Source organism: Pyrus communis, chromosome 15 (assembly GCF_041283825.1).
Source record: "Pyrus communis isolate YQ-2024b chromosome 15, ASM4128382v1, whole genome shotgun sequence".
Taxonomy (NCBI): domain Eukaryota; kingdom Viridiplantae; phylum Streptophyta; class Magnoliopsida; order Rosales; family Rosaceae; genus Pyrus; species Pyrus communis.
Genome location: NC_142579.1, coordinates 35046508 through 35071644, shown reverse-complemented (window position 1 = coordinate 35071644; position 25137 = coordinate 35046508). Strand labels below are relative to the sequence as shown.

The following is a 25137-nucleotide window of genomic DNA, read 5'->3' as shown; positions in this document are numbered from 1 at the left end:
AAATGTCGCATAATAGACTCATTGTCAATAAAAACAAAAGCATCCCTCTCAATATAAACAATCAAGCTATCACACAACTGTTGTACATCTCTCGCAATGTAAACATCTCTCTCAGTAATATCAAAAACACTCTCACATAATAGGAACACTAATAATATTTTCCTTACAAAACTTTTGTATATTTGAAACAAGCCCTCAAAGTCACCATTTCTCAAGAATTAAAAGAAAATAAGATGAAATAATTTTAAATACCGAAAATAATAACAAGAATTAAAGAAGAACAATTACAAACGTCAACCTTTGTTTTTTAATAATCTAAACAAATGAGAGAGACGGAAGAGAATTAAAATGGTGGGCTGGTAGTGCGGTTGGGAAAGAAAACCACATCAATAAAATTAAAAATTAAAAAGAAACTAAAGGAGCCCACCGAACTGAACCGTTTCATTAAAAGGAACACTGAGTTTTATAAAAGGTAAATGATGCTGTCTAAACAAGACCAGGTTGTCTTTTTCCCTTGAAACCAAAACCCAGTAGCGAAACGCACCTATATCAGCAGGTTTAGAAGATTGAAGGGGCGAAATTCTCACTCTTAGTGGCGATTTCCGATGATCGGAGGGGCACCCGCCCCTCCTTGCTCCTCTGTAGCTTCGCTAGTGATTATATCCACCACTTTTTTTCTGTCAATTATTTTTACCCATTGTTTACTAAATTGAGGATATTTTTGTTATTTTGGTCATTTGTTGACAAAGATTTTTCATAAAATAACCAAAATAATTGATGGTAGACAAATTATGAACACTAGCGAACACATACCACTGACCCTTGGGCCAAGCACTTGGTTTTCTTGTAAGGCATAGTTAATGGGGAAAACCTCATGTTCAACATAGTGTGCATCTCTGTGTCTATTATTCTCATTCCATGTAAACGAGAGAGACCCATGGAGCATATACAATTATGCACCCATTTCACCACCGTCTCTCTCTAGTTGCTGGCATGTGGGTTGAATTCGGTAACCTCCTTTACCTTCACAGTTAGTCATTTCCATATAATTTATATTATATGTTATTAGAATTCTTTTTATCGGAAAATGATCTGGCACGGATCTTTTTTTTATGGATCCGGAAGATCCCGTGATCTTGTCCGTTCATTGTACATTGTGCGGTCAATTTTCATTAGGTACTATTTATATTTAATTTTAAATTTTAAATTTTAAATAATTTCTAACCGTACGATGTAAAATAAACGGACACGATTACGGAATCTTCCGGATTCCTAGAAAAAAAAACCATCCTTTCCCCTTTTTATCAATCAAAAATAAAAAATATTATTATTATACTCTTTCATGCATAATTGAAAGAAAAAATATCCAAAAATAAAATTATGAGCATTAAATAAATTTTGCACAGAAATTTTTTTGCATTTTTTCACTCCACTCTCTCCCGCATCCGACCTTTTTTTTTTTTTTTTTTTTTTTAATATTTTAATTTCCATTCAATTAAAACTCCAGTTTAATTCCAACCTTTTAGTTTACAACCTACACCGCCAGATTGATTTGGTCTTATCGGACAGCCAGATTGGTTTTACTGAAAAATAATCACGGAAATAAGTAGTAATTAATTCCACTCAAAATTTAATGAAAGTCCCATATGTGTGGTTTGAACGGTTGGTCGGCTCCTGCCCTTCATAGACTGGTAGTTCTAGGCTCTTTCACCAACACCTGTAACTCACAGAACTTCAAACCCAAGCAAACCAAAACCATGGCCGACGCCGCGGAGGAGCAAGATAACCACCACGTTCATCCGCTGCTAGAATCTCTGAAGAAAGCTTCCAAAGACCTACAGAGCAACCCTATTTCAATCATATACAACAACTACGACATCAACGCCGCCATTGAGGCACTTCTCGAGCTCGGAACCAAGGCCGACCCCATCATCTCCGGCGACCCAAGTCTCTTCACCCTCAACCAGCTGCTCAGCAACCTCAAAACCCTTCTCGAAAAGCTCCAAAAGCTGCAGGGTTACGGCCTCCGGTCCCTCCTCCACCGCCAAGTCACCAATTACAAGATTTCCCAAATTGGGTACGCCGTGGAAGCGGAGGTTCAGGCGCACATCGATCGGAAGAACGTCTGGGGTTTCGTGAAAACGATGGAGGAGGATTCGGAGGACGATTGGAAAGTTAAGGCATTGATGATTTTAGAGAACAGATTGAACCAGGGATTCGATAAAGATTACCAAGAACTAATTCTGAGAGCAAAGGTATTTTCAATTCTTGAATTTATTACTTGTGATTCAAGTTTTTCTAATCGGGTTCGAGACCGGGCTGCCCTCGCTGTTCTCGCTCTGGTTCAATTCAACAAAGATGTTTTTGTTGGATTGGTTTTAATGGGTCCGATCGTTCGAGCTTTAATTCAAATGGGTTCGAGCTGTTCGATTCAAGTTCTCACTTGGCTGGTGAAAATCATCAGAACTCCTTTGGTGGATGACATCAATGGAGAAATCCCAAGAATTATCAGCCTCCTGGGGGCGGATGACATGGCGGTTCGAGCGGCAGCGATGAACTGCGTTCTTGAAATTGCGTTTCTGGGGAGAGAGGAAGTGATCGAATTGATGCTTGGGGAGGACTTGATCGAGAAGCTCATGAATTTACAGAGGTTGGAGACAAAAATGGAGGAAGGAGAGGGGAAGTTTCCTTTTTCGAGGTGCGTAGCGGGGTTTGCAGTGCTGGTGGAGGTTGGGCACGGGTTGGAGGAGCAGAGTGAGAAAAGAGGGTTTAAGATGGAAATATTGAGGAGAGTGAGGGAGGCCTCTGTTTCTGATGCAGAGGCTGCCTCTGTTGTTGCAGAGGTTTTGTGGGGTTCATCACCTTGAAGTTGGATTTTGTACCGTAGTAGAAAATCATTGTATAGAGTTTAGATCTCGTTTATTGAATTCTTGATCAAAGATTTAACAGTCAATTCTTGATCATCGATTCAACGGTCGAAAATCTCGTTGTATAAGCGTATTTTTAGCGAGGTACGAACCCAAAGAAATGTCTTCCGTCCATCCAGATTCAGGACCTCCATCTGCTTTATGGAAGACAAAGGAAATTAATGCATGAAACAAGAAGGAATGAATTTGAGAAACATCGGCTGAAGACGGAGGCTTGTTGGCTACTGGGAGTGGGAGCTCATCTACTCAAATATCTGTTTCAGCCGCTGAAAGTATACAGTCACCTTCATGTTTTGTTCGAGTTAGGAACATACCGATATGCTCTTATCCAGCTCAATCTGAAGGCCGTTCAGGAGACTCTGAATTGTTGGAATCCAAATGCAAGAAATTTCAGAAGAACTTTGATCTCGAACTTCCTGCCGATGCATACACTGATGATGAAAGAGAAGGATTCTTTGTAGACGGAAAGGTTTCTGAAGCACCTAAAGGGTCAAGTTCTCGTTTGAAAAGATTTCCAGAGGTTGTGTGTAATGGTGATGCAAAACATAGTGGATATTGTTCTATTTCTGCATCATTAGCAAAAGATTCAGTTTAATTAGTTTATCCGTATAATCTATCAATTCTTGACTCCATCCGACTTCCAAAGCTAACACTCCCACCACTATGAATCGCCCCATAACCACCCGTCCTCTCTCTGTAAAAATTTCGCCTCACGGTCTCCCACCTGCCATCGAATTTTGCGTTATTTTTCCAGCGATAAGTCAATGTTGTGTGCTCTCCACATTCCACTCCCCTGTGCTAGCTTTGATCTCATACGATCCCAATCTGCGCAAGCGTTGTTGTCTGTAAAGAAAGTTGTCTAACAGTTTTTAATTAAAAAAATATTTTATGAGGGCCTTTTTATTATTTTTCTAAAAAAATTATATTTAAATCAAACTTGGCTAAAAAGGCTTATGCCCAAAAATTCAAAGTGTTAACTCCAGCCCATGAGAAAACTATTAAGACATTGAATTCCTGGGAAATAATTTTCGTATTTATTCAATCTTGTAATTCGCTAGAATATAGGTAACAAAATGATTCAAATATATTTCAAAAATTCAAAACTAGGTAAGTTGACTTGCTATGGATTGGAAGGCAAGGAACTCGAAGTGCCACACGTTACTGATTTTTTAAGGCATTTCTTACCGCAAAAGCTACCGTAACTACTATTGTATTCATCCTTTTATGTATATTAGATCGAATTTATTCGATTTCTAAAAACAATTATTAACTCTTAAGAGATTGTTTGGAAATACTTTCAAAATAACTAAAAGCGCTTTTAAAGAAAATATTTTTATGTTCCAAAAGCACTTAATATGCTTCCTGGAAGACGTGCTTCTTCCAGGAAGCACTTCAAGTGTTTTTCAGGATTCAGTTACGTTTTTACTAAGGATTGATTCTAACAACACTTTTACAAAAACACTTTCAGTCATTTTAAAAATATTTCCAAACGAACTATAGTTTTATGAGGAAATTTTCACCAATGATTATGAATGACTAATTTTTTTCAAGCTTTTCGACCTTGGTTCCGTAGGAACAAATTAGAATAATTGAGAAACAAAACTGTCTAACCTTGTGTTTTCATTTTGATAGTCAACAATACATAAGACCATCTCCAAAATAGATGTCAAATTGTAAACATAAAATTTAAATTTGAATGCTTATGTGACAATTTGATTTTTTTTTTTAATTTTGTTCATCAAGCGATATGTCAAATTTGAATTATTATTATTACATTATTACTTTTAATATTGTAATATGAATTAAAAAAATAATAAAGACAAAAATATTTATTTATCGCTAAAAATAGATTTGAAATTGTTGTTAAATTTGACAGCAACTACCTTTACTATTAATCCATATCATGCTACATAGGAATGAAATTTGATTGAAAAATACTAATGCTGTTTGTTTTACTGTTATTGCTAATATAAAATTGTTGACTCCACCTTTAAAGATACTCTAAAAGGATCCAAACTTCAAAATCAGCTGGTAATAAGTGAAGAGGAATTGACTTTACTTGGTAACTTATCTACTAGGTAAAAAATGCATGATAAATTTGTGTACACGTTGAAATTATTGGTAAGAAGAATATATTTGTCTACTATTTTATATTCATATTCTCTCCTGCCTGCAACATTATTAAAAATGCCAATATTCTCTCTATAAATGACAACATTCTCTCTATAAATGCCATTTTATTTTGTCATGCGTACTGTCTTTTCTACCTACAAAATTCAAAAAAGTGTTGCCATTATTTTATTTACATGATTTTGTTGCTGAGTATCTTTCGTCTTCATTTTATATGGAGTCCTGCCCATATATTTAATTTGTTTCCATTTGTGTTGAAAAAATCAGATTCTTCTAGTTGAAGCTATCCTATGGGAACTAGGAATATGCAAAAAGGGTCCGTTTAATAGGTTGAATGAGATTAGAAGTTATGAATAATATTAGATTAGTAGGACCACGTAAGATAAGATTTGTAATTTATGCATAAATATAGGTTAGATAACCCAAATAATTCATAACCCCTTATATTTGATCTGTTTATTTCATATTTTGACACAATAAATAAAGAACTTGACTTAAGTCCATTGTAATTGATCATAACCATCCAACCTGTGACATCCCACATCGTCCAGTGAAGTGATCCTTAAATGTATATTCCCATCCCTACCTAGCACGAGTCTTGTTGGGAGCTCACTGGCTTCGGGTTCTGTAGGAACTTCGAAGTTAAGCGAGAAGGGGGCTAGAGCAATCCCATGATGGGTGACCCACTGGGAAGTTGCTCGTGAGTTCCCAAAAACAAAACCGTGAGGGAATGGTAAGCCCAAAACGGACAATATCATGTTACGGTGGTGGAGCGGGCCCGAGAAGTGATCCGTCCCGGACCGGGATGTGACACAACCAGTCCACCGTACAGACCCTAAAAGCATGAGGGTCCTCCATAGCTTTCAAGTTTATTTTTGATTGGACATGAGAAAGTGAGAAAGGAAGAGATGGAAATAGAGTTAAAGAGCATAAAATTCTCAACCAATGAACAACTTTAAAATAATTATAATAACGTTAATATTATTGGAAAAGAAACCTTATTATTTTATAGGTTTCTAATTTCATTTTTAACATACAAGTTGCGAACGTAGTATAAATCTTTTAGTTATCAAAAATACCCAATTAAGTTTTAATAAATTTCCTCAACAAAATTAACCCCTCCGCAGATACTTTCTTAAAGATTGTGGTATAAAAAATAATATTTTTGTTAATTAGTATTTTTTTAATTTTTGTTAAAGATTATACTAATTAACAAAAATATTTCAATTTTTGTTAATTAGTATGAAAAACGTTTTTTTCCCCCCGCTAATTATTATGAAAATTTGGAGTTAATTAAAATTGAATTTAGAACGGGACATATAACAACCAAAACGTTTTCAGTTTTATTTCTATTTTGGTTAACTTCCCTCTCCCTTCTTTTTCTTCCCAAAGTTTCCGGATTTCTTCATTTTGTTGCAAGAAAACGAGCAGCCCCGCCCCATCCGGGCCTTTCTCTCTCCTCCTCACCTAAATACACGCCAGACCCTGTCACCCAGCACTCAAGATCTCAAATTCTCAATACTTATAGGTCGGTGACAGGGCCAAAATATCAAAGATCTAAGGAGGAGGACCAACCAACCGATCAGATCTTTGAAATTCCTCTGATTTGTCCATCTGGCTTTTGCTGGGTTTATGATGGGGTGGAGGTACAGAGCTGGGTTGTTCCTAATTGCTGCTGTTGTTGTCATTTGGGTCACCTCTGCAGAAGTTACCCAGGTTTGTCCTTTCTTTTACTCTTTCCAAATTTGAAAATATGCAATTTAGTAATTTAATTTTAGAGTTTTGGGTCAAATTTGATTCATGGTAATGCATTTTGTATCTGATTTGACTTTTTCGGATGGGTTTTGTGAGTTATTTGGGTTGGAAATGATTGGAATTTGTTAAGGATTTGTACCCAAGTGATGAACTTTATTAGAAGATTGAATGTTAGCTTGAACTTGTTTAAGACGACGTCGTAGTGCTTCACCCATAGAGGAAACATATGGAAGATATTAGTTTAGTTGTTCATGAGTTAGTAGGGATCAAAACATTAGTAAGTAAAGGTTGTTCTTTTCCTTCGTTTTCGTCCCCTTGATGTATTGCAACCATGGGGTATAACTAATGGTTCTGGGTTTAACCAGCATAGTGAAAAGCAAAGGTTTTGTTGGAGGACAGCCGTTAGAAATGTTAAATATAGCATATTCTGGAACAGAACAGAAAGAGCATTCAAGTGCATAAGCGCAGTTATCTGTGGTGCCTTAGGGACTGAAGGACGCGAAATGCGCACCAAGATTGAACCTTTTTTGAGTTTTGTGCCTTGGCCTAGTTGGTTAAGACTGAGTTGAATCTAAACATTCTATGTTTAACTGTTTTGAGTCTCCATGCTCTCATCTCAATCTTAGCAATGAAAGTTTTGATTGATTAGTTGGTAAGCCAAACTTTGTTTTTTTGTTCTTGAATTTAGCTTGGTGTTTATGTGGTGGCCAAATACAATTCTATTAGTAAACAATTGTGACTATTTGATCATCTTTGACCGTGGGGGAAGTGATGCTTGATGTGCATTTAAACTAACCTAAATACTAGATTAATTTAAACCAAATTAAACTCATAAGCGCACGAATCAATTGTAGTAAGATATGCAAATGCGAGGTCGATTCCACATGGATTTCTTTAGTACTAATTTAACTGACTAATCACACTAGGCTTAATCAAATAAATAAAGGATAGATTGAATTGAATAATTGTTTAAGACTAAAATTAACAATTAAAGTAAAAGACAATTAATTAAAATAAACACACAACAGAAAAATAATGTGAGAAATAGTGAAGTGTAAGTTATGAATCAACCAACAACAATCGTACTTACTTTTCCTATAGCGAACTACTATCCCATTACCATGCCAATGTTAAAGGTTGTTCTTTCTAAGGTAGCCTGTGGTCATACATCAACTTGTGTATCTCTACATGATAACTAAATCCTATTGGTTAGTCATATAATTAAACACATAAAAACTCCATGGAAGAATTATGTCAACCAAGTAGGACTAGCTTGATATTGGTTATCCTTTCTGGTTTATCTACTCTTCTTAATCTTAATTCCAGTAAACCTAATTGATTTTTCTAAGTATCTAGATGCAAAATTCCTAATGGTGACCAATCATTAGAAATCTGAATCTAGAATAAAATATGCATAAAGATTAAGAATATACTATGACATAGAATCAAATAGCAACTAACAAAGTACTTCTCAAATATTCATGTCATGGCTTCGTCATAAACTTTAGAAAATAACTTAGTTACACATATAAATAAAAATAAAAGAAAGATAGAACGAGGAATCCATGGCAAGGCACGTCCCTAAACTCTTCTTCGTGAATTGCGGTGATGGTGAGTGGTGGGTATGTGGTTGCGGTCATACATAGGGAGAGCTTATGACGCCTTATTTATACTAGAAAAACCCTAAAAGATCTGGTAGAAACTCTCCTAAAACAAATCAAATTCCTAAACAATTAATGACACCAACTAGGAAATTTTGGGAAGCACGTAACCTATGTTGCACGCCAGTTTTGGGTTCAATTTAGCTTCTGGAAAATTCTGGAAAAATAGGAAATTATAGCTCTATGTCTTAAGCTTTCCAAGCATATATTGCACGTCACTAGGAAAAATCGGAAAAGCCTCCAAATTTTCATTCTCCCACAACTGCATAGTTCTGACGGGAATGCAACTTCTGCGGGAATGATTTACAAAACTGGAGCGTTTGGCTCCATGGAAAAATATGAAAGTTGGACACAACGATTTTCAGCTTCTTAGCTTTCTCCTCCAATTGGCCTTACATCAAAACTCCTCCGGAAAGTCAAATTATCCCCAAAAACGTTCTAAGTGCACAGATCAGCTGAAATTAAGCAAAGGAAAGTAATAAGGCTCTTTTAAAATCAATTTCTTAACAAAACCTAGGGATAATTGACATAAAAATATAGGAAATAATGCACTTATCAATGCAGCTCAAAATTCAAGCTGCTTCCTAAAAGCTGTGGTGAATTGAATCCCTTTAGCAGATGATTGTGAGTGCATCTAATTGCTTCAACTGAAACCTTTCCGCACATATCTACCTGAATAGTCGGATTTTAAGCTGCAAATTTGTCACGCGTTATAGAAATTTTTTTATACAGTTCTTTGATATGGCGCATTGTCTTTACCTATATATTTGATAATACTGTGCACAGTTTGGTTCTAGCTGACCAATATTGTGACTTCTGCAGGGTATATTTACGGACTATAAGCAGCCATTTGCAGTAACATATCTTGGAGCTTCTCTTATGGTAGTTTACATCCCAATAGCATTCATTAAGGATTGGTTGTGTAATTTTCTAAAACGCCGCTCCTCTAAAAGTGGTAAAAATGCAGAAAGCAGCATGAATGAGTTTTCTGCTGGATTTAGTTCTACTCTAAAACTCAATGGAGTGAAAGACTTTGAATTGGAAATTCATGGGTCCTTGACCAGAAAAGACAGTGATGCAGACCTTTCACCTCATGCGGAAGAACAGGCTTTGGTTTCTAAATACAAAGATGATTTAAATGTGCTGAAACATGATAAAGAGGTTACTACGAGGCAAATTGCTACTTATGGGTTTTACATTGCCCCTCTCTGGTTTATTACGGAGGTAAGGAACTTCCTAAAGCTACTTTGTTCAAGAATATACTTCCATTGACTTTTAGGTGATGTTGAGTCCAAGATGTGTTTAAGAAATGAGATATGTTTCTTTGAATTGATAATTCAAAATTATTGTGAAGGATGTCAAGAAAATTCTTATTGATTATTTTTTATTGTTTCAGTATTTTTCAAATGCTGCTCTCGCGCGTACAAGTGTTGCAAGTACAACAGTATTATCCTCGACGTCAGGACTCTTTACTCTTTTTGTAGGTGCATTCTTGGGCGAAGATTCTTTAAATGTGGCAAAGGTGGTCGCTGTCTTTGTTAGCATGGCTGGTGTAGCTATGACAACTCTGGGCAAAACATGGGCTACGGATGAGTCACAACTGAGTGCCGCGTACGTTTAATCAGTCAATATCTGTTGTCTACGTCAAATTTATCATAACTTACATTATATTTATCTCTTTTTTTATGGAAGAAAAAAATATCTCTTTTTACATAACAATGCCATTATATAATATCAAATTGCTCTTTGTAATGCGTGTTTTGGGATTGACAGTCAATATTTTTGTTCAGCAACGGGAAACGCTCTCTTGTTGGAGATATGTTTGGTCTTCTCTCAGCCATGTCATATGGTCTATTCACCGGTTGGGAGATATCCTTTTTCATTTACTCCTTGGCACAAATTTTTCATAGATTATTTTGACAATAATATTAACATTCATTTTACTCTCAATGCTACAGTTCTTCTTAAAAAGTTTGCGGGCGAAGGAGGAGAAAGGGTTGACGTGCAAAAGTTGTTTGGGTATATTGGATTGTTTACACTAGTATCGTTATGGTGGCTTAGTAAGTGTTGCTTAAGTATTAATGATTCCTTTCAGTTTTTCTCTTGTGGACTCTGATTTCCTGAAATCAAGCAAGGCACAATGCTAGCTTGGTGGAAACATGAAAGTGAAAGGCAATCCATCACTTCTTTGATTGAATCATTATTTTCTCTAATTTTTCTTTTATTTTCCAGTTTGGCCGTTGACAGCATTGGGCATTGAGTCCAAGTTTATGATTCCTCACTCTGCTAAATTGGAAGAAGTTGTTATTGCCAACGGCTTTATTGGAAGTGTACTCTCCGACTACTTCTGGTATGTTTAAACAATCAATTTTCAATCTGCGATTCACACTTGCGTTTTCACAGACTTCTTGTTTTAATCTTCCGCTTTTCTATTCGGCCAATAAGTAAAAACTTCTGACAGGGCACTAAGTGTTGTGTGGACAACTCCACTCGTTGCCACCTTGGGCATGTCGCTCACCATCCCCCTTGCTATGGTTGCTGACATGTTCATCCATGGCCGTCATTATTCAGTAGTTTACATACTTGGTTCTGCTCAGGTATGATGCTTTCATGAATAAGCATTATATTTTTGAATTATTTAGCATCCGTAGTTACTAGTGAAGTACCTTTGTAAAACTTTTTTCCAGAAGGCGCTTGGTTTCAGCATTTCACACTCACCTTCGGAGAAAATGATCTCTCACTAGCAATATATGTATTCGAACTTATGTCCTGTTGCATCTATGAACTCTTTTTGTTGCTTCTGTGGCATGTTGCAGGTATTTGCAGGATTTGTAATAGCTAACCTTTCGGATTGGTGCTCGAAAAAGTTGGGATTATAGCATTTTATCGAAGACTGATTTGTTGGGAAGCCTGATTCTTTTATGGGGCCGTTTTCTCTCTTCCGTTCTGAACGGACTTCAAGTTGTTGAGTTTACGGGCAGGAAAGTTTGTCTTCAATATGGGTCGGTTGGTTTGTGGAGAGGGAGAGAAGGCACTGAATATATATTTTTTTATCATACTTGTTTTTCACCATCATGGGCAATGAGCGTGGAGCCCTGAAGTGTAATAAACCATTGTGGGTTCAAAATAAAATCTCATTTCACGCGCACTGCCAATGGTTAGTTGGGTTGTTAACGGGTCACCATCAACGCGGGTGGACCTGTTAACAAAGCGTTTGCTAGCGGGTGGAGAATGGCCAACCCGAATTTGAAACACTTGTTAGCAAGTCAACTGTTAACGAAAGGCTTGATTTTGAAGCTCTTCTAAAGTCATGATCGACTCTCAAGAACAAAACAAGTAATTACATCCTCAATATATCAAGTTGAATGCAAGAACAATTGAAAAACAAGTCCAAGGTCATAATCTAGGTTTATTGACTCTGTTTGATTTACTAAAAAGTCTTACCTGAATCAGTCGATCATTATTATAATGGATCTATCAATTCTAAATCGATAAGCACATTAGAAGAAAAGTTGACAAGAGTAACTAACATTAGTTTTTCATAACGAGACGAGTAAAACTTTATTAGTGAATAAAATGATGGATGCTGGATATTATCTTTACTCATCTCATTTGTTGCTTATAAGTCTTTACCTGTCATATTTTGTACAACTAAGTAGCAGAGCCATAATTTTTTATGGATAATTCACACTCTGCTTAATATTTCGGGTATTTATAATATATATATATATATATATATATATTTTTTTTTTGTACAATTTTTGCCATGTCACCTACATTGAGCAAAAAAGAATAATAAAAAAGTTGGATTTCGAGTGATTAACATGGCGTGTTGTCATTGCTGCGATCTGGAAGAACTCTCTGCACAATACGGATTCAATCAGAGTAAACAAGTACGGACCTGATTTCGCCGGCTACAACAATTTAGCAAATTCCGTAACACACCAGATCCTTCTCAACTCTCTCTCTCTCTCTCTCTCTCTCTCTGTGACACAAACACTCTGAAACTCTCGCAAAAGCTCTCTCAGTGTTTCGTTATGGCGCGGAGCTGGAGATCCAATCTGGTGGTTCTCGTGCTTTTCCTACAGTTGTGCTTTTCGCTCATCTCTTCGTCGCTCGCAATTTCTCCCGGGTACGATTGAAAAGTTCTTCTCTTTACCCAAACTAACTACGATGCATCGACGATTTCGAAATTAATTTTCTTCAAATTTCTAATTAAATTATCTGTTGCAGCTCTGCCGATGGATACACCATTCATGGCCGAGTAAAGATCCCACCCAGTAAGTCTTTCAATTGAATTTACCTTCCTGATGATTGTATTTTTTTACCCATTTGTTTTTACAGAAAAGTTTGAAAATTTGTGATTTAGATTGCAGTTTTTGGTGAAATTTTCGTGTTAATTGAAACAAATAAATTCATTTGATCGGTTCGGGTAGTTTGTGAAAAGTCTTAAATTTGATTCCTAATTCAAAAGGAAGGGTTAGGCTGTGAAAGGTCTTAAATTTGATTGCTTTGTTGTTGTATTGGGATGAGGAGATAGATGTAAACTGATTAGGGCTTGTGGAATAGGACTCGTTTCGTGTTAATTTGATCGGTTCAGGTAGTTTGTGATGCTAAGGATTTTTACCCTAATTTTGGATGAGTGGTTCCAGTGTGGACTGCTAGCTAAATTTGTGTTAGTTCTAGGAAAGTTAGTAGTCTGAATTACGCTCTACACTTAACTTACCGATATTGAACTTTAATTTCTTCCAAGCAAAAAGTTGTTTTACGTTGCATTCTGGTGTGTATAACTCACAAATTTTGTATGCAGGTCTCGGGGTGAAAGGGTTTGCACCTTACGGAAAGATATCAAATATCAAAGTCATACTAAATGGTGGTCAAAGTGTTACCTTTCTGAGGCCTGATGGATTTTTTTCATTGTATCCTATTTGGTTATCTTGATAAGTATGTTTCTGATGCTTTGTATTTGCCTTGTGTATATGTGTATGATATTTTATCCCCTAAGAGAAAATCAAGACATGATATATTTATTATTATGTATACCATATTTCCTTAACATGTGTTCTTAAAGCCATAATGTGCCTGCGGGGACTCATTTGATCGAAGTGTCTGCGATAGGCTATTTCTTTTCTCCAGTGAGACTCTTCTATATAAGCGCCTCTTTTATACTTGTTGAAATGAAATTATCACAAATCTGATATCCCCATGTTTTCATTTTTGTAAAAATGTTAAGGTCCGAGTTGATGTTAGTGCTAGAAACCCAGGCAAGGTTCAGGCAGCACTGACTGAGAATAGGAGGCCACTGAATGAGTTTGTTTTGGAGCCATTGAGAGAGGAACAGTATTATGAGGTTGGTTTTGATTTTCTCATTCTTCTTTATATGTTTCACCACATTTCTGTATCGTTATGAAATTTTCACCTCATGTCATGTTTGTTTCATTGCAGATAAGAGAACCCTTCTCCATAATGGCTCTTGTAAAGAGCCCCATGGGACTGATGGTTGGATTTATGCTAATTGTCGTGTTTCTTATGCCGAAATTAGTGGAGAACATGGGTAAGTGATCTATGCTTGGTATAGGTTTTTAAATTCCATCCGTGGGGTTAAGGCTCTGATTTGCTTTAGATTTTACTTTCATCAATATAATCCATATGGACTCGCATGCCTGAATTCTTTTCTGAGAGCTAGGGCATATAGCTAAAACATATTTTCTTATCTTACTCAAATTTTGACTTATTACTCGTTAGATGACTGTACATAATTAAAACGTACTTGATTGTTACCTTTTAACTTCTGATTGTTTTGCTTCTGTATGTGGATTGCTTGTGGTTTCATCTCGTCCAATGATACCAATGAATGCCATCTGTGTTGATATTACAAATGCCCTTCATATTCATCCCCTTTTTTTGTCTTGTCATGCCTGTTTACGGTAGTATACTTTGGTAGAGTATACGTTTGTAAGAGTTCCTCAATAAGTATCTTTTATATTGACCACAGATCCTGAAGAAATGAGGCGAACACAAGAAGAAATGAGAAACCAAGGGGTTCCATCGCTGGCAAGTTTGTTACCTGGTGCCGCTAGGAGTTAGAGAAAGATGGAGAAGTAGGAACCCTTTCTGCAATGGAGGACTTATATTTTCTTGTTCAGAAGCTGGGAGACTGTATCTTTATGGTTACGAAAGAAATTCCCAGAAATATTACGAATTGGTCTGACATTTTTTCTCCTTTGGCTATGACCGTGATGTTCGTAAGACATTTTTGTTTCTGTATTTGATGCTTTAGCGTTGTCTTTGATTCCATAAACGTTTTGACGATTTAGTCTTGTGCTGCGGACAAACCAGCCGGTCGTAGTTAACAGTGTTATTAATTTTTGCTCACTCCACTTGCAATTCAATGAGAATAAAGTTTGGCAGACGTCCAGTCTCGCATTAGGTGTTAAACTCTTTACTTTTATGACGCATTTACTTACCAGAAATAGATGTGAAATATCAGGGCTTGTTTACTCCCAATGGTAGGTTCTTACGCTTTGCTTATTTTTTGCCACCAAAAACACCGCTTCTTGGCCGGCTTGCATATGTTGAGCACTCCAGCGCAATATGATATGTGAGTTCATGGCAGTGTGACTGTACCTGCCATCCTAAGTCTGGATCAATTTCCATGTAAATTAAAATAACTTAGGATATAGCAAATGGTGAATTGACTTAGTGGTTAAAACTTCTCTCTTCAAATTCAAACCATTGCATTCTGGGTTCAAACATCTCTCCTTCGCGTAATGTAAAGCGTAGAATATCGTACACATAAAAAAAAATTAGAATTTTCTTGTAAAAAATGAACTCATAAAATTTGGGAGGCCCAGCATTAAACTGAACTGGACCACTCAGAAGCCCAGACCTAAGTCATCGGCCCTAAAAGGTAACCGCTCCAAATTTCCAACCAAACCTCTGTCTCTTTATCTCTCCGAAATTTCAAAATTTATATTTCAGCATTCAGATGCCTTCCAAATTCTGTATATAATCTGATACGTCAGTTTCATAAATCCCTGTCCGAATCACTAATATCTCGCCCAAATCATTGCTCTAGTCTTTTCGCGGTCTCCTCTCTGCTGATTCGGAATCGGTGATGGAGGGTTTGCCGACGACGACGAAATCAGATCGGCGATGGCGATCGAAGCCCCTGCAGACCTCCAAGCCATCCATTCTCATGGCATTCTTCTCCTGCGTCGCTTGGCTCTACGTCGCCGGCCGGTGCGTTTCAAAATTGTTTCCAAAAATTGGACTCTTTCAGCCTTGATTTTCAAAATTTACTATTCGAATTCAAATTCCTGAGCTTTCTGTTTGATCTGATACGATTTAGTGGTTCGATATCGTGTTAATAGTTAATGGTAATTAATTATCAAAGTTGATGACTTGTTGTTTGGGAAATGCAGGTTGTGGCAGGATGCGGAGAACAGAACTGTGCTTTCTAATCTTCTAAAGAAGAACTTGGGCCAGGTTTGATTTCAGAAATTTTTTTATTCGATATTTTGTAGTTATTTAATATAAACTACGGGAGCGGGATTCGAACTTGGGGGTAGAGTGGAGCACGCTGCTCTTTTGTTTCAAACTTTAGTGTAAAAGTTTTTACATTTTTCGATTTTGATCCCCAAGTTAATCCAACCGGCCGAGATGAAAAATTGTGAAAATTGGTGAATTTTGTCTTTAATTCGATAATACTTCTGTAATATTTCAGAGACCAAAGGTTCTTACGGTAGAAGACAAGTTAGCAGTGCTTGGATGCAAGTATGCTCCTACTTTTCATTTCTCTTTATTCGGTTTATTTGAGTTGTGCCTAGTTTTAGTGTCGGTAATAATGGTACTGATTTATAGGGACCTGGAGAGGAGGATTGTGGAAGCTGAGATGGACTTGACACTGGCCAAGAGTCAAGGGTACCTCAAGAACCACTTGCAACAAAAGGTGTCTTCTTCTGGCCGATTGCTCGCTGTTGTTGGAGTTTATACTGGATTTGGTAGTCATTTAAACCGAAATATGTTTAGAGGGTCTTGGATGCCCAAAGGTCAGTTGGAATTTCTGATGGCAATTTATACAGATTTACCATGTGTTCCTTCTCTGATTAAACTTTATGCTGGCATCGCTTGAATTCAGATTAAGTGTTGATTCTCAATCTTTTTACTTAGACTCCTCTGGTTTGAGTTTTAAGTTTCATCCTATTAAAGTAGTCTCTTTGTGAAAGTCAAGGTATTTGTCATAATCCCATAGTGCTCATTCAGGCACTCCCTTGGCCTATTTTGACTACCGGATGCTAGAATAAGTTGTACGGTACGAATCAAGTTAAAGCTGTTAGATATGCATACTAAGACAATCATTTAGGTGTAGTTATTGGGATATATCAGGCAGCAAATGCAGGTTAACTGAATTGAATTGACCATGGTAAACACCCGGTGTTCAACAACACCTGCGTGTATGTAGCTGAGGTGGTAGATATTGTGGATTCGTGATTACTGCGGTCATTTTAAGGAAAATTAAACTTGTTCACTAACAACTATTGGACATTCCTATTGGCCTTTGCAGGTGATGCTTTGAGGAAGCTAGAAGAAAGAGGAGTAGTTATACGCTTTGTAATTGGTCGGAGGTTTTTCCTCGAACTTTAATCTCAATATTAATACTATGCTTTCCTGATTCTTATTATTCATTTATTTGCTTGGTAGAGTCACTATACTAAAGTGTTGTACCTGTGGTTGTGCTTTTAACTTGCAGTGCCAATCGGGGTGATAGCTTAGATCAGAATATTGATAAGGAAAGTCGTTCGACGAAGGATTTCTTAATTCTTGTAAGCAATACAATCTCAGGGTTACTAAAACACATCTGTTCAATCTTTTAACCAAGACTGTAGTAGCCACACAATTGTAACTTGTGATGCCAATTAAATGTATGTGGGGAAATTCTTTAGCTAAATTTTTGGAAGTCAGTTTATTGGATGCATAGTGGAAGTTATGTCCATATGTTGTGATTAGGCTTTTATTGTATTACGTTGAATATATTTTTTTTTGAACAAACCATATTATCTACACTAAGAGGGAGGGAGGGAGGGAGAGAGAGGGGGGGGGGGGGGGGCGCGTTTAGCCTCACAATGGACTAGTAATAATGTGGGTCAAATTCGCCTTTGGCGAGAATCGAACCTAAGACCTCTCACTAATAAGTGAAGAAAAATACCACTAGACCGTAGTACTAAGTGGCTTCTTACGTTGAATATTTGTTAATGCGTAATAACTAATAGTTCAGCATCTAATTATGGTTGTAGGATTCCTCTTGTATATTTGATAACTTAGATTTTATTGACGAGAGAAATGCATAGTTTCAAACTGTAACATTATCATATTAGGAAGGTCATGAGGAGGCTCAGGAAGAGATGCCCAAGAAAGCAAAGTTCTTCTTCAGTACTGCGGTTCAGAATTGGGATGCTGAGTTTTATGTCAAAGTTGATGACAATATCAATCTTGATCTTGGTAGAACTTCGATTCTGAATCTCTGATAAACTTAATAGAACATTCAAGACTAGAATCAACTTAATCATCAGAACTTTTCATACATCATTTAAAATATCTTTTCTTGACCAAACACAGAGGGGCTGATTGGACTTCTTGAACATCGTCGTGCTCAAGATGGTGCTTATATCGGATGCATGAAGTCAGGAGATGTGATTGCTGAAGAGTATATACTTTACCATCCTATACCTTCGTGCAACTTGATATTGTTTCCAATTATATATGTAGATCTTGTGGTCTGTAAGGTTATACAAGTGTTTTGATATGCAGGGGAAAGTCTTGGTATGAACCTGACTGGTGGAAATTTGGGGATCAGAAATCGTAAGTGATCGAACCTATGGAAGAACATCTAGTGGGCATTTAATGCTTGGTTATGTGTTGATTACTTGATCCAGATGTGTGCGCACACACCCACGATTTGGCTCTAGTAAAGCGCCAACACAAGGAGGTCATTTGAGTGTTTTTTTTAATCGTCACGATGGAAAGAAATCTGATGGCCTAAGATTTGCTTCGTACTAGAGCCTCTGCATATCTAGAGAGAGATTGTTTTTGTCTGTGATCTTTTGTAGAATTATGTCATGTCTGGACTTTTAGTCCTGGATAAAACATTCTCAGTTTCACTGTTTTAATGCTGACATGAGAAAGAAATATAACTGTCCAAGAGCGAGTTATGCTTAATATTAAAAGACATTGACAAGTTGGACAATTCTGTATATATCTGGTAAACATGTACAATATACTGAGAGGCTAAGAAGATATTTGTTTAAATTTGACAGTTCTATGTACTGGTAGATTTGGTTTATCATTCTTACCATTTCTCTCCCTTTCAGGTACTTCCGACATGCGGGTGGTTCCCTCATTATACTATCCAAGAACTTAGCTCAGTATATAAACATAAACAGGTTTGTTCTGAGTGCTATAGCTGGGGAAAAGGGCTCTCAATGTTATCAAGTATGCTTAGGTTCTATTGCAACGTGGCTTGGGAGAGTGAGTTTGTTGGACTTATTTCTGTTTCCTTTCGTATGCAGTGCATCATTGAAGACTTATGCCCATGATGATGTATCAGTGGGTTCATGGATGATGGGTATCCAAGCCACTTATATAGATGACAACCGCCTTTGCTGCGGTAGCATTAGACAAGGTAAATTTACTCCATCCTCTGGTTTCTTTTTATTTTTTGTACAAAAATATCACCTATCTTGCCTGAACTTGCCTCAGTTTTAGTTTTAAATAGATTGTGGGGAAATAATAAAAGTATGGATGGCCTTCAGTCTTCTTGCTTGAAAGAAAATATTAAAAGATAAAGCAAAGGACACGACACTTCAAATTGATATAAAAGTATATGCTTCAATCTTTGACTTGATGGATGCATATCGTGTTGACAATTGCCATTGAACTCTTTCAACTTTCCAGATAAGGTGTGTTCTTTGGCTTGATCAAAGCGGATATAAATCTTTCGGTAGAAGACAAACTGATCTGGACATGCAATTTTTGCTTGAACATGAGAATGGTGTTTGAATCATCATGTTCATACTTATGTTCAACCGAGGGTGCTGCGAGGGTCGCAGAGGATGTGCAGAATCATTCTTTCTATGTGTGAACATCGGCTGGAATTTTTAAACCGCCCACTGCAGTGGGAAATAGCATAAGATACCTTGTAGGATGAACTTCATGCGTTCTTTACTTAGTAAATAATATCAAAGCTTCACCCTTCTTGAATTTGTATTTGAAATTCACAACGTTGATAAAGCTATAAAAATCGGGAACCGCCTCACGGTGAAAACTTTGTTGAATGAATGCTTAATCGTATAATTCCCATTCGGAAAGTGAAAGCCTACTTTTTTCAGAATTGCATTGGAGAGAAAATTGTATATGCCCTAATTCTACATGGTATGATACTAAAGAATTATGACACTGCTCACAGCGGGATCTGCTTCAAGTAGTTGCAACCTGCTGCTCTTGAATTGCAAGAGGTACGGCAGGTCTCCACGTCGTTCCATCTGGGCTGTCCATAAGAGCAATCCCCACAGCAGCTAAATCTTTTCTAATTGTATCTGATCTTTCGTACTCTTTGTTCTTCCTCGCTGCATTTCTTTCCTCGATTTTTTGCAATACTTGATCTTCGGTTAACTTTGCACGCTTCAAGGCTTTATCCTTCAGCTCCTGCAGAATCTGCAGCATAAAAACAGTTCACGCATTGTCGAAAGAAAAAAAACCGTATTCAAAAGAAAAGATAGGTGTTCTGCGATAAGCCCAAGCAACTCATAGAAGCATCGGCATACAGGGCTTGTCACAGAACCCTGTTTAGATTTCTTGTGGCACCGACTTCTGTACCTCCGGGTAACTTGCAGGCATCAGACCTAAAACGCTCAAAACATTCTTAATTATCGTTCCCAAAGCCGCCAGCGACTCCATCCGCAGTTCTTGCTTCTTCCCCTGTATGAATTTATAAATTACAAACAAAGATCAAGAAAACTTGCGAGAGAAACAGCTAACCTCATTAGTGAGAAATAGGAGCTCGGGTTCAATAAGCTTTGAATTTTCATTTGATATGTAATTCTGAAAACCTAAATTATTTGTATTCGCAAACAAAACCCGCATCCTAAACATTAGGAGTTTCACATTCAATTAATTTCAATCGCAACTTAACGGGTGTATCATCCATACCTTACGAGTATGTAGCAGATCATTGATGGTTTTTAATGGGTCTGATAGTGCAGCCAAAACAACAGGAGTGTGAAGATCATCTGACATTGACGTTAAGGAAACATTATAGAAGTTGTTGACGCTGTTCAGTGTATCAGGAGGGATGGTATCTTTCAGGGTTACCCCATTATTCTGGCTCAGAGCACTTTCACAATCATGTAATGCCTGCAACGGAAAGTAAATTTGATTAAAACAAAATGAAATCAACACATTAATCGATGATAAGTAGACATCAAACATCAAATTTTAAAAAATCTGTAAAGGTAAAAGTTCTAAACATCTTTCGAAATCCTGTTGGCATCTAAAACACATTATCGCAAATATGCAACTACATCTGAAGAAGCACTACAGACTGAACCTGACAAAAGATCAACTGTGATCTACAAAGTTCAGGTGTTTCAATCAGCATTCAATTTTGGGTTGGACAAAGGGAAAGAGAGAGAGAGGTTTCTTCTATCCTTTACCCAGACAAGTAGGATGCTAGGGTACCTGATAAATGTAGAAAATCCGGTCTGAAGCACTTTCAAGCAGCGCATCAGAGTAGTTGATCGGAGACTGATAGTGGGTCCCTAACAAGAAAAGTCGCAAAGCCAATGGATGGTAGAGGTCTATAACCTGGAAGAAGAATAATATATATTAGAAAAGTAATCAGAAAGACTCATTCGAAAAGCTAGAGTACTGATCTGTATAAAAGTTGTGGCAAAAATTCTCAGAGAAAAAAAAATGTTCTGACCAATGTAAACAGTATGGAATGCTTTTTACCTGCCGAATTGTGAAGAAGTTTCCAAGGGATTTGGACATTTTCTCTGAGTCAATGGTGACAAAACCATTGTGTATCCAGTAGCTTATGTTACTGTGGTTACACGCAGCACAACTCTGCGCAATTTCATTTTCATGGTGGGGAAACACAAGGTCCATCCCTCCACCGTGTATGTCGAAAGAGTAACCCAGATAAGCAGCACTCATTGCACTGCACTCGATATGCCAGCCGGGTCTACCAGGGCCCCATGGACTGTCCCAGAAGGGTTCTCCTTCCTTTGCAGACTGCAAACATTCAGAATCCTCACCTGATTAATTCCTTCCCAGTCATAATATTAACATATTTTACAACAGTATGTGTACATGTGTGAACAAGCAAATGAATGCTTTATAGTAAGAACATGAAACTTCTAAGAACAAGGCAGCCTTGTCGATGTAAATAAAATGATAAGGATGCCATCTCATATACAGCAAGCGCATACATTATCATCACTTTCTGTGAGTCTACAGACACTACCTTCCACATGGCAAAGTCACCAGGATGTTTTTTCCTTGAATCAATAGCAACCCGCTCACCAGCTCGATTATCTTCTAACTTTCGCCCAGATAGACGTCCATAATCTGGGAACTTGTCGACACTAAAGTAAACATCCCCATCAACAGTGTACCCATATCCATTTTCAATAATCTGCACAGGAAGCAAATCAAGAAATGGGGTAAGAGAAAGAGAACCCTGTTTCGAAAATTAATAACGCACACAAATACAATTATAAGTTTGTAACAACTCCACCAAGATGCTAAAAGCCTAACGTGACACTTTTAATAGATTCTGAAGCATAGGTGGAAAAGAATACCTGCTTTATCATATCAAGGATCTGTGGCATGTGATCCGACACTCGTGGTTCCACCGAAGGAGGCAGGCAATGCAGACAGGTCATATCTCGATTGAACTCCTCGCAGTAACGCCTGCTCAAGCTGATAGGATCCTCACTCAACTCATTTGCTCTAGCAATTATCTACAGAATTTGAAAAGTGCATTCTCAGCTATCCTGTAATAATACCAATGTGGAAAGTAATCGGTACTTGGCATCCAACTTCCGTAACACAAAACAAAGTGAACAGGATGCATAAACATACCAAAGGTAATATCAGTCGAAAACTTTAAATTCCGAACAAACTATTCAAATACACCCATAACCAAAGCCCGAATATTTCGTAACTGGAAATATTCAAATTTGGGAAAATAAACTTACTTTGTCATCAACATCTGTGAAATTCCGAACGTATGTGACTTGATATCCCAAATGCCTAAGATATCTGCCTATTTCCCGAAACAATGTCACTAAAATAAGCATTTAAAAAAAAACCCAAATCGAGAAATTGAACAAATCATATAGAAATGGACCTGTAGAGAACATCGAATGTGACGTAGACGCGCGCATGGCCGATATGGCTGAGATCATAGGCTGTGACTCCGCACACATACATGCCCACCTTCCCTTCGATTTTGGGCCTGAAAAGCTCCTTCTTCCTGCTCATTGTGTTGTGCAGCCATAGCTCCGACGATTCTGGACTCCCCAATTTACTGCCGCCGCCGCCTAAAATAGACGGCTGAGAGTGGCTGGAAGTAGCCACGCAGCGAATTCTCCTATTGGGCTTGAATAATCTGTGGAAACGCTGCGTTTCGAGTTGAATCGTCCGACTCGAGTATGGAAACAAGGGTCTGTAGAACTTGAGCAGAGTACCCATCTTTGCTCTCTGTCAGTTAACGTTCCCTGAGAGAGAGGGAGAGAGGGAGAGACTGTTAGCGCTTTATCTACAAAGAATAAGCGGGCCAGTTTGTTTGGGCCCGAGCTTTCTGTCTTTGGGCTTCCTATCGCTCTGCCTCATATATTTTCTCAAATACTTGGGCTATTTTTATTTTATTACCCTATTTTTTTTTTTATACAAGAGATGAAGACAAATAATAATGAGGAATGCTATTCATATCATGTTTTTGTACCATATTTTCATACCATCTTATGTGATGTTTGATATGGACAGCTACATCATTTGAATCAATCAGATTTTTAAATTTAGTTCATTATTTAATAAACTAATAATTAAGAAAAAATAGTTAATTAAATGATGATTGTGGTATACGAGGAGTCTTTCTCCTTCATTTCCTTGGGTTTTGCAAATTTTTCAAATGATATGGCTGTCCACATTAGATGCCACCGAAGATGGTATAGAAATATGGTATAAAAACATGGTATGAATAACATTATTAAATAATAATTGGTATCTAACTCATCACTAACGAAATTTGAACCTAACATTTTTCTCTTAGAAATAAAAAAGAATGACTAAACTTTAGTTTTTAAGTGACAAAAATATTTGGCTACTTATATGTATGTTTGACCCCTTTGATGCATGTAACGTAGTCTTTTCTTTACATCACTTATGGTTAGTACTACATGATAGAATTTCTGATCTAAATAATTCACTCACACTTACAGCCTTACGGGAAGGCTTTGTTATATATCCTACAAAATGACAGTTAGATGTTTTATATACATCTTACACACACACACACACACAATAAACTAAAACTGGCGTGCTTGCTGCCCATGCTGCAACACATCAGAGCACATGAGGTCTGCTGTCAAGGAATATTGCAGCTAACGTGCAGTATTCCTTCTGTCCTTCCTTCTGTCCAGGTTACTGTCCTCCCTGCTGTCCATGAGTCAGCAATCACATGTCCACTATAGTTGTAATGATGGCAGGCACTTTAGAGTTTAAACATGAGCTGGAGGACTTGGTCTAACAGCCCCCCGCAAGCTGACAGGTCTTTGAATAATGATCTAAAGTGCCTGCCATCATTACAACTATAGTGGACATGTGATTGCTGACTCATGGACAGCAGGGAGGACAGTAACCTGGACAGAAGGAAGGACAGAAGGAATACTGCACGTTAGCTGCAATATTCCTTGACAGCAGACCTCATGTGCTCTGATGTGTTGCAGCATGGGCAGCAAGCACGCCAGTTTTAGTTTATTGTGTGTGTGTGTGTGTAAGATGTATATAAAACATCTAACTGTCATTTTGTAGGATATATAACAAAGCCTTCCCGTAAGGCTGTAAGTGATTGGGTGGGTCCCCATTGGCCCCGCGTGATTGTCCACGTAGGGCAAAGATGCCACGTGTTTGGGTGGGTCCCCATTGGCCCCGCGTGATTGGGTGAGTCCCGACATGGCTCCACGTGGTTGCCGATGTGTGGAAATTCACGTGTGACCCATAAGTGGGGTCTCACGTGGAGGACAGTAACCTGGACAGAAGGAAGGACAGAAGGAATACTGCACGTTAGCTGCAATATTCCTTGACAGCAGACCTCATGTGCTCTGATGTGTTGCAGCATGGGCAGCAAGCACGCCAGTTTTAGTTTATTGTGTGTGTGTGTGTGTAAGATGTATATAAAACATCTAACTGTCATTTTGTAGGATATATAACAAAGCCTTCCCGTAAGGCTGTAAGTGTGGGGTTTTATCACAAAAGGCCTCAGTGTTAATTAGAGAGGGGTATTTCTATTTAAATCACTCTTCTCTTCTCCCTCTGTCCGATGTGGGACTGGGGGTTCCAACACTCCCCCGCACGTGAGACCCCACTTATGGGTCACACGT

General features: G+C 37.6%; 5 protein-coding genes across 8 annotated transcripts; 4 read left to right on the top strand and 1 right to left on the bottom strand.

Annotated features, from left to right (window-relative positions):
- The first annotated feature begins 1457 nt into the window (after positions 1–1457).
- LOC148690917 (uncharacterized) lies at positions 1458–3559 on the top strand. The gene has a single exon (XM_088686931.1). It carries the CDS (start codon positions 1647–1649, stop codon positions 2865–2867), a length of 1221 nt encoding a protein of 406 aa, XP_088543057.1. The 5' UTR covers positions 1458–1646; the 3' UTR covers positions 2868–3559.
- Positions 3560–6381: 2822 nt separating this feature from the next.
- On the top strand, positions 6382–11618 carry LOC137747685 (putative transporter C405.03c). 3 transcript variants are annotated; one of them, XM_068487859.2, is made up of 9 exons: positions 6403–6773; positions 9296–9355; positions 9441–9697; positions 9870–10084; positions 10264–10334; positions 10432–10533; positions 10706–10823; positions 10935–11070; positions 11290–11618. In XM_068487859.2, the coding sequence occupies exons 3-9, from the start codon at positions 9449–9451 to the stop codon at positions 11350–11352; spliced, it is 954 nt and encodes a 317-aa protein (XP_068343960.2). In that variant the 5' UTR covers positions 6403–6773; positions 9296–9355; positions 9441–9448; the 3' UTR covers positions 11353–11618. The 3 variants fall into 3 exon arrangements, 2 of the variants coding, with proteins under 2 accessions (XP_068343945.2, XP_068343960.2); XR_015957304.1 differs by having other exon boundaries at positions 6382–6773; positions 9296–9697; positions 10919–11070; XM_068487844.2 differs by having other exon boundaries at positions 6382–6773; positions 9296–9697.
- A 626-nt stretch (positions 11619–12244) lies between these two features.
- LOC137744876 (ER membrane protein complex subunit 7 homolog) lies at positions 12245–14885 on the top strand. Its single transcript, XM_068484689.2, has 7 exons — positions 12245–12605; positions 12707–12753; positions 13284–13392; positions 13545–13608; positions 13707–13823; positions 13919–14027; positions 14469–14885. Exons 1-7 carry the CDS (start codon positions 12511–12513, stop codon positions 14558–14560), a joined length of 633 nt encoding a protein of 210 aa, XP_068340790.1. The 5' UTR covers positions 12245–12510; the 3' UTR covers positions 14561–14885.
- A 521-nt stretch (positions 14886–15406) lies between these two features.
- LOC137739505 (hydroxyproline O-galactosyltransferase HPGT3) lies at positions 15407–19806 on the top strand. Its single transcript, XM_068479100.2, has 12 exons — positions 15407–15715; positions 15898–15961; positions 16200–16249; positions 16337–16524; positions 17040–17100; positions 17226–17298; positions 17851–17974; positions 18092–18179; positions 18284–18334; positions 18844–18915; positions 19042–19154; positions 19427–19806. Exons 1-12 carry the CDS (start codon positions 15591–15593, stop codon positions 19447–19449), a joined length of 1032 nt encoding a protein of 343 aa, XP_068335201.2. The 5' UTR covers positions 15407–15590; the 3' UTR covers positions 19450–19806.
- Positions 19773–23341, bottom strand: LOC137739482 (Cysteinyl-tRNA synthetase, class Ia family protein). Of its 2 annotated transcripts, none has more exons than XM_068479064.2 (9): positions 22884–23341; positions 22732–22795; positions 22333–22494; positions 21996–22166; positions 21482–21763; positions 21209–21334; positions 20681–20884; positions 20348–20449; positions 19773–20185 (listed from the first exon to the last, which is right to left on the bottom strand). In XM_068479064.2, exons 1-9 carry the CDS (start codon positions 23225–23227, stop codon positions 19949–19951), a joined length of 1692 nt encoding a protein of 563 aa, XP_068335165.2. In that variant the 5' UTR covers positions 23228–23341; the 3' UTR covers positions 19773–19948. The 2 variants fall into 2 exon arrangements, with proteins under 2 accessions (XP_068335165.2, XP_068335173.2); XM_068479072.2 differs by having other exon boundaries at positions 22732–22799; positions 22884–23255.
- Positions 23342–25137: the final 1796 nt, after the last annotated feature.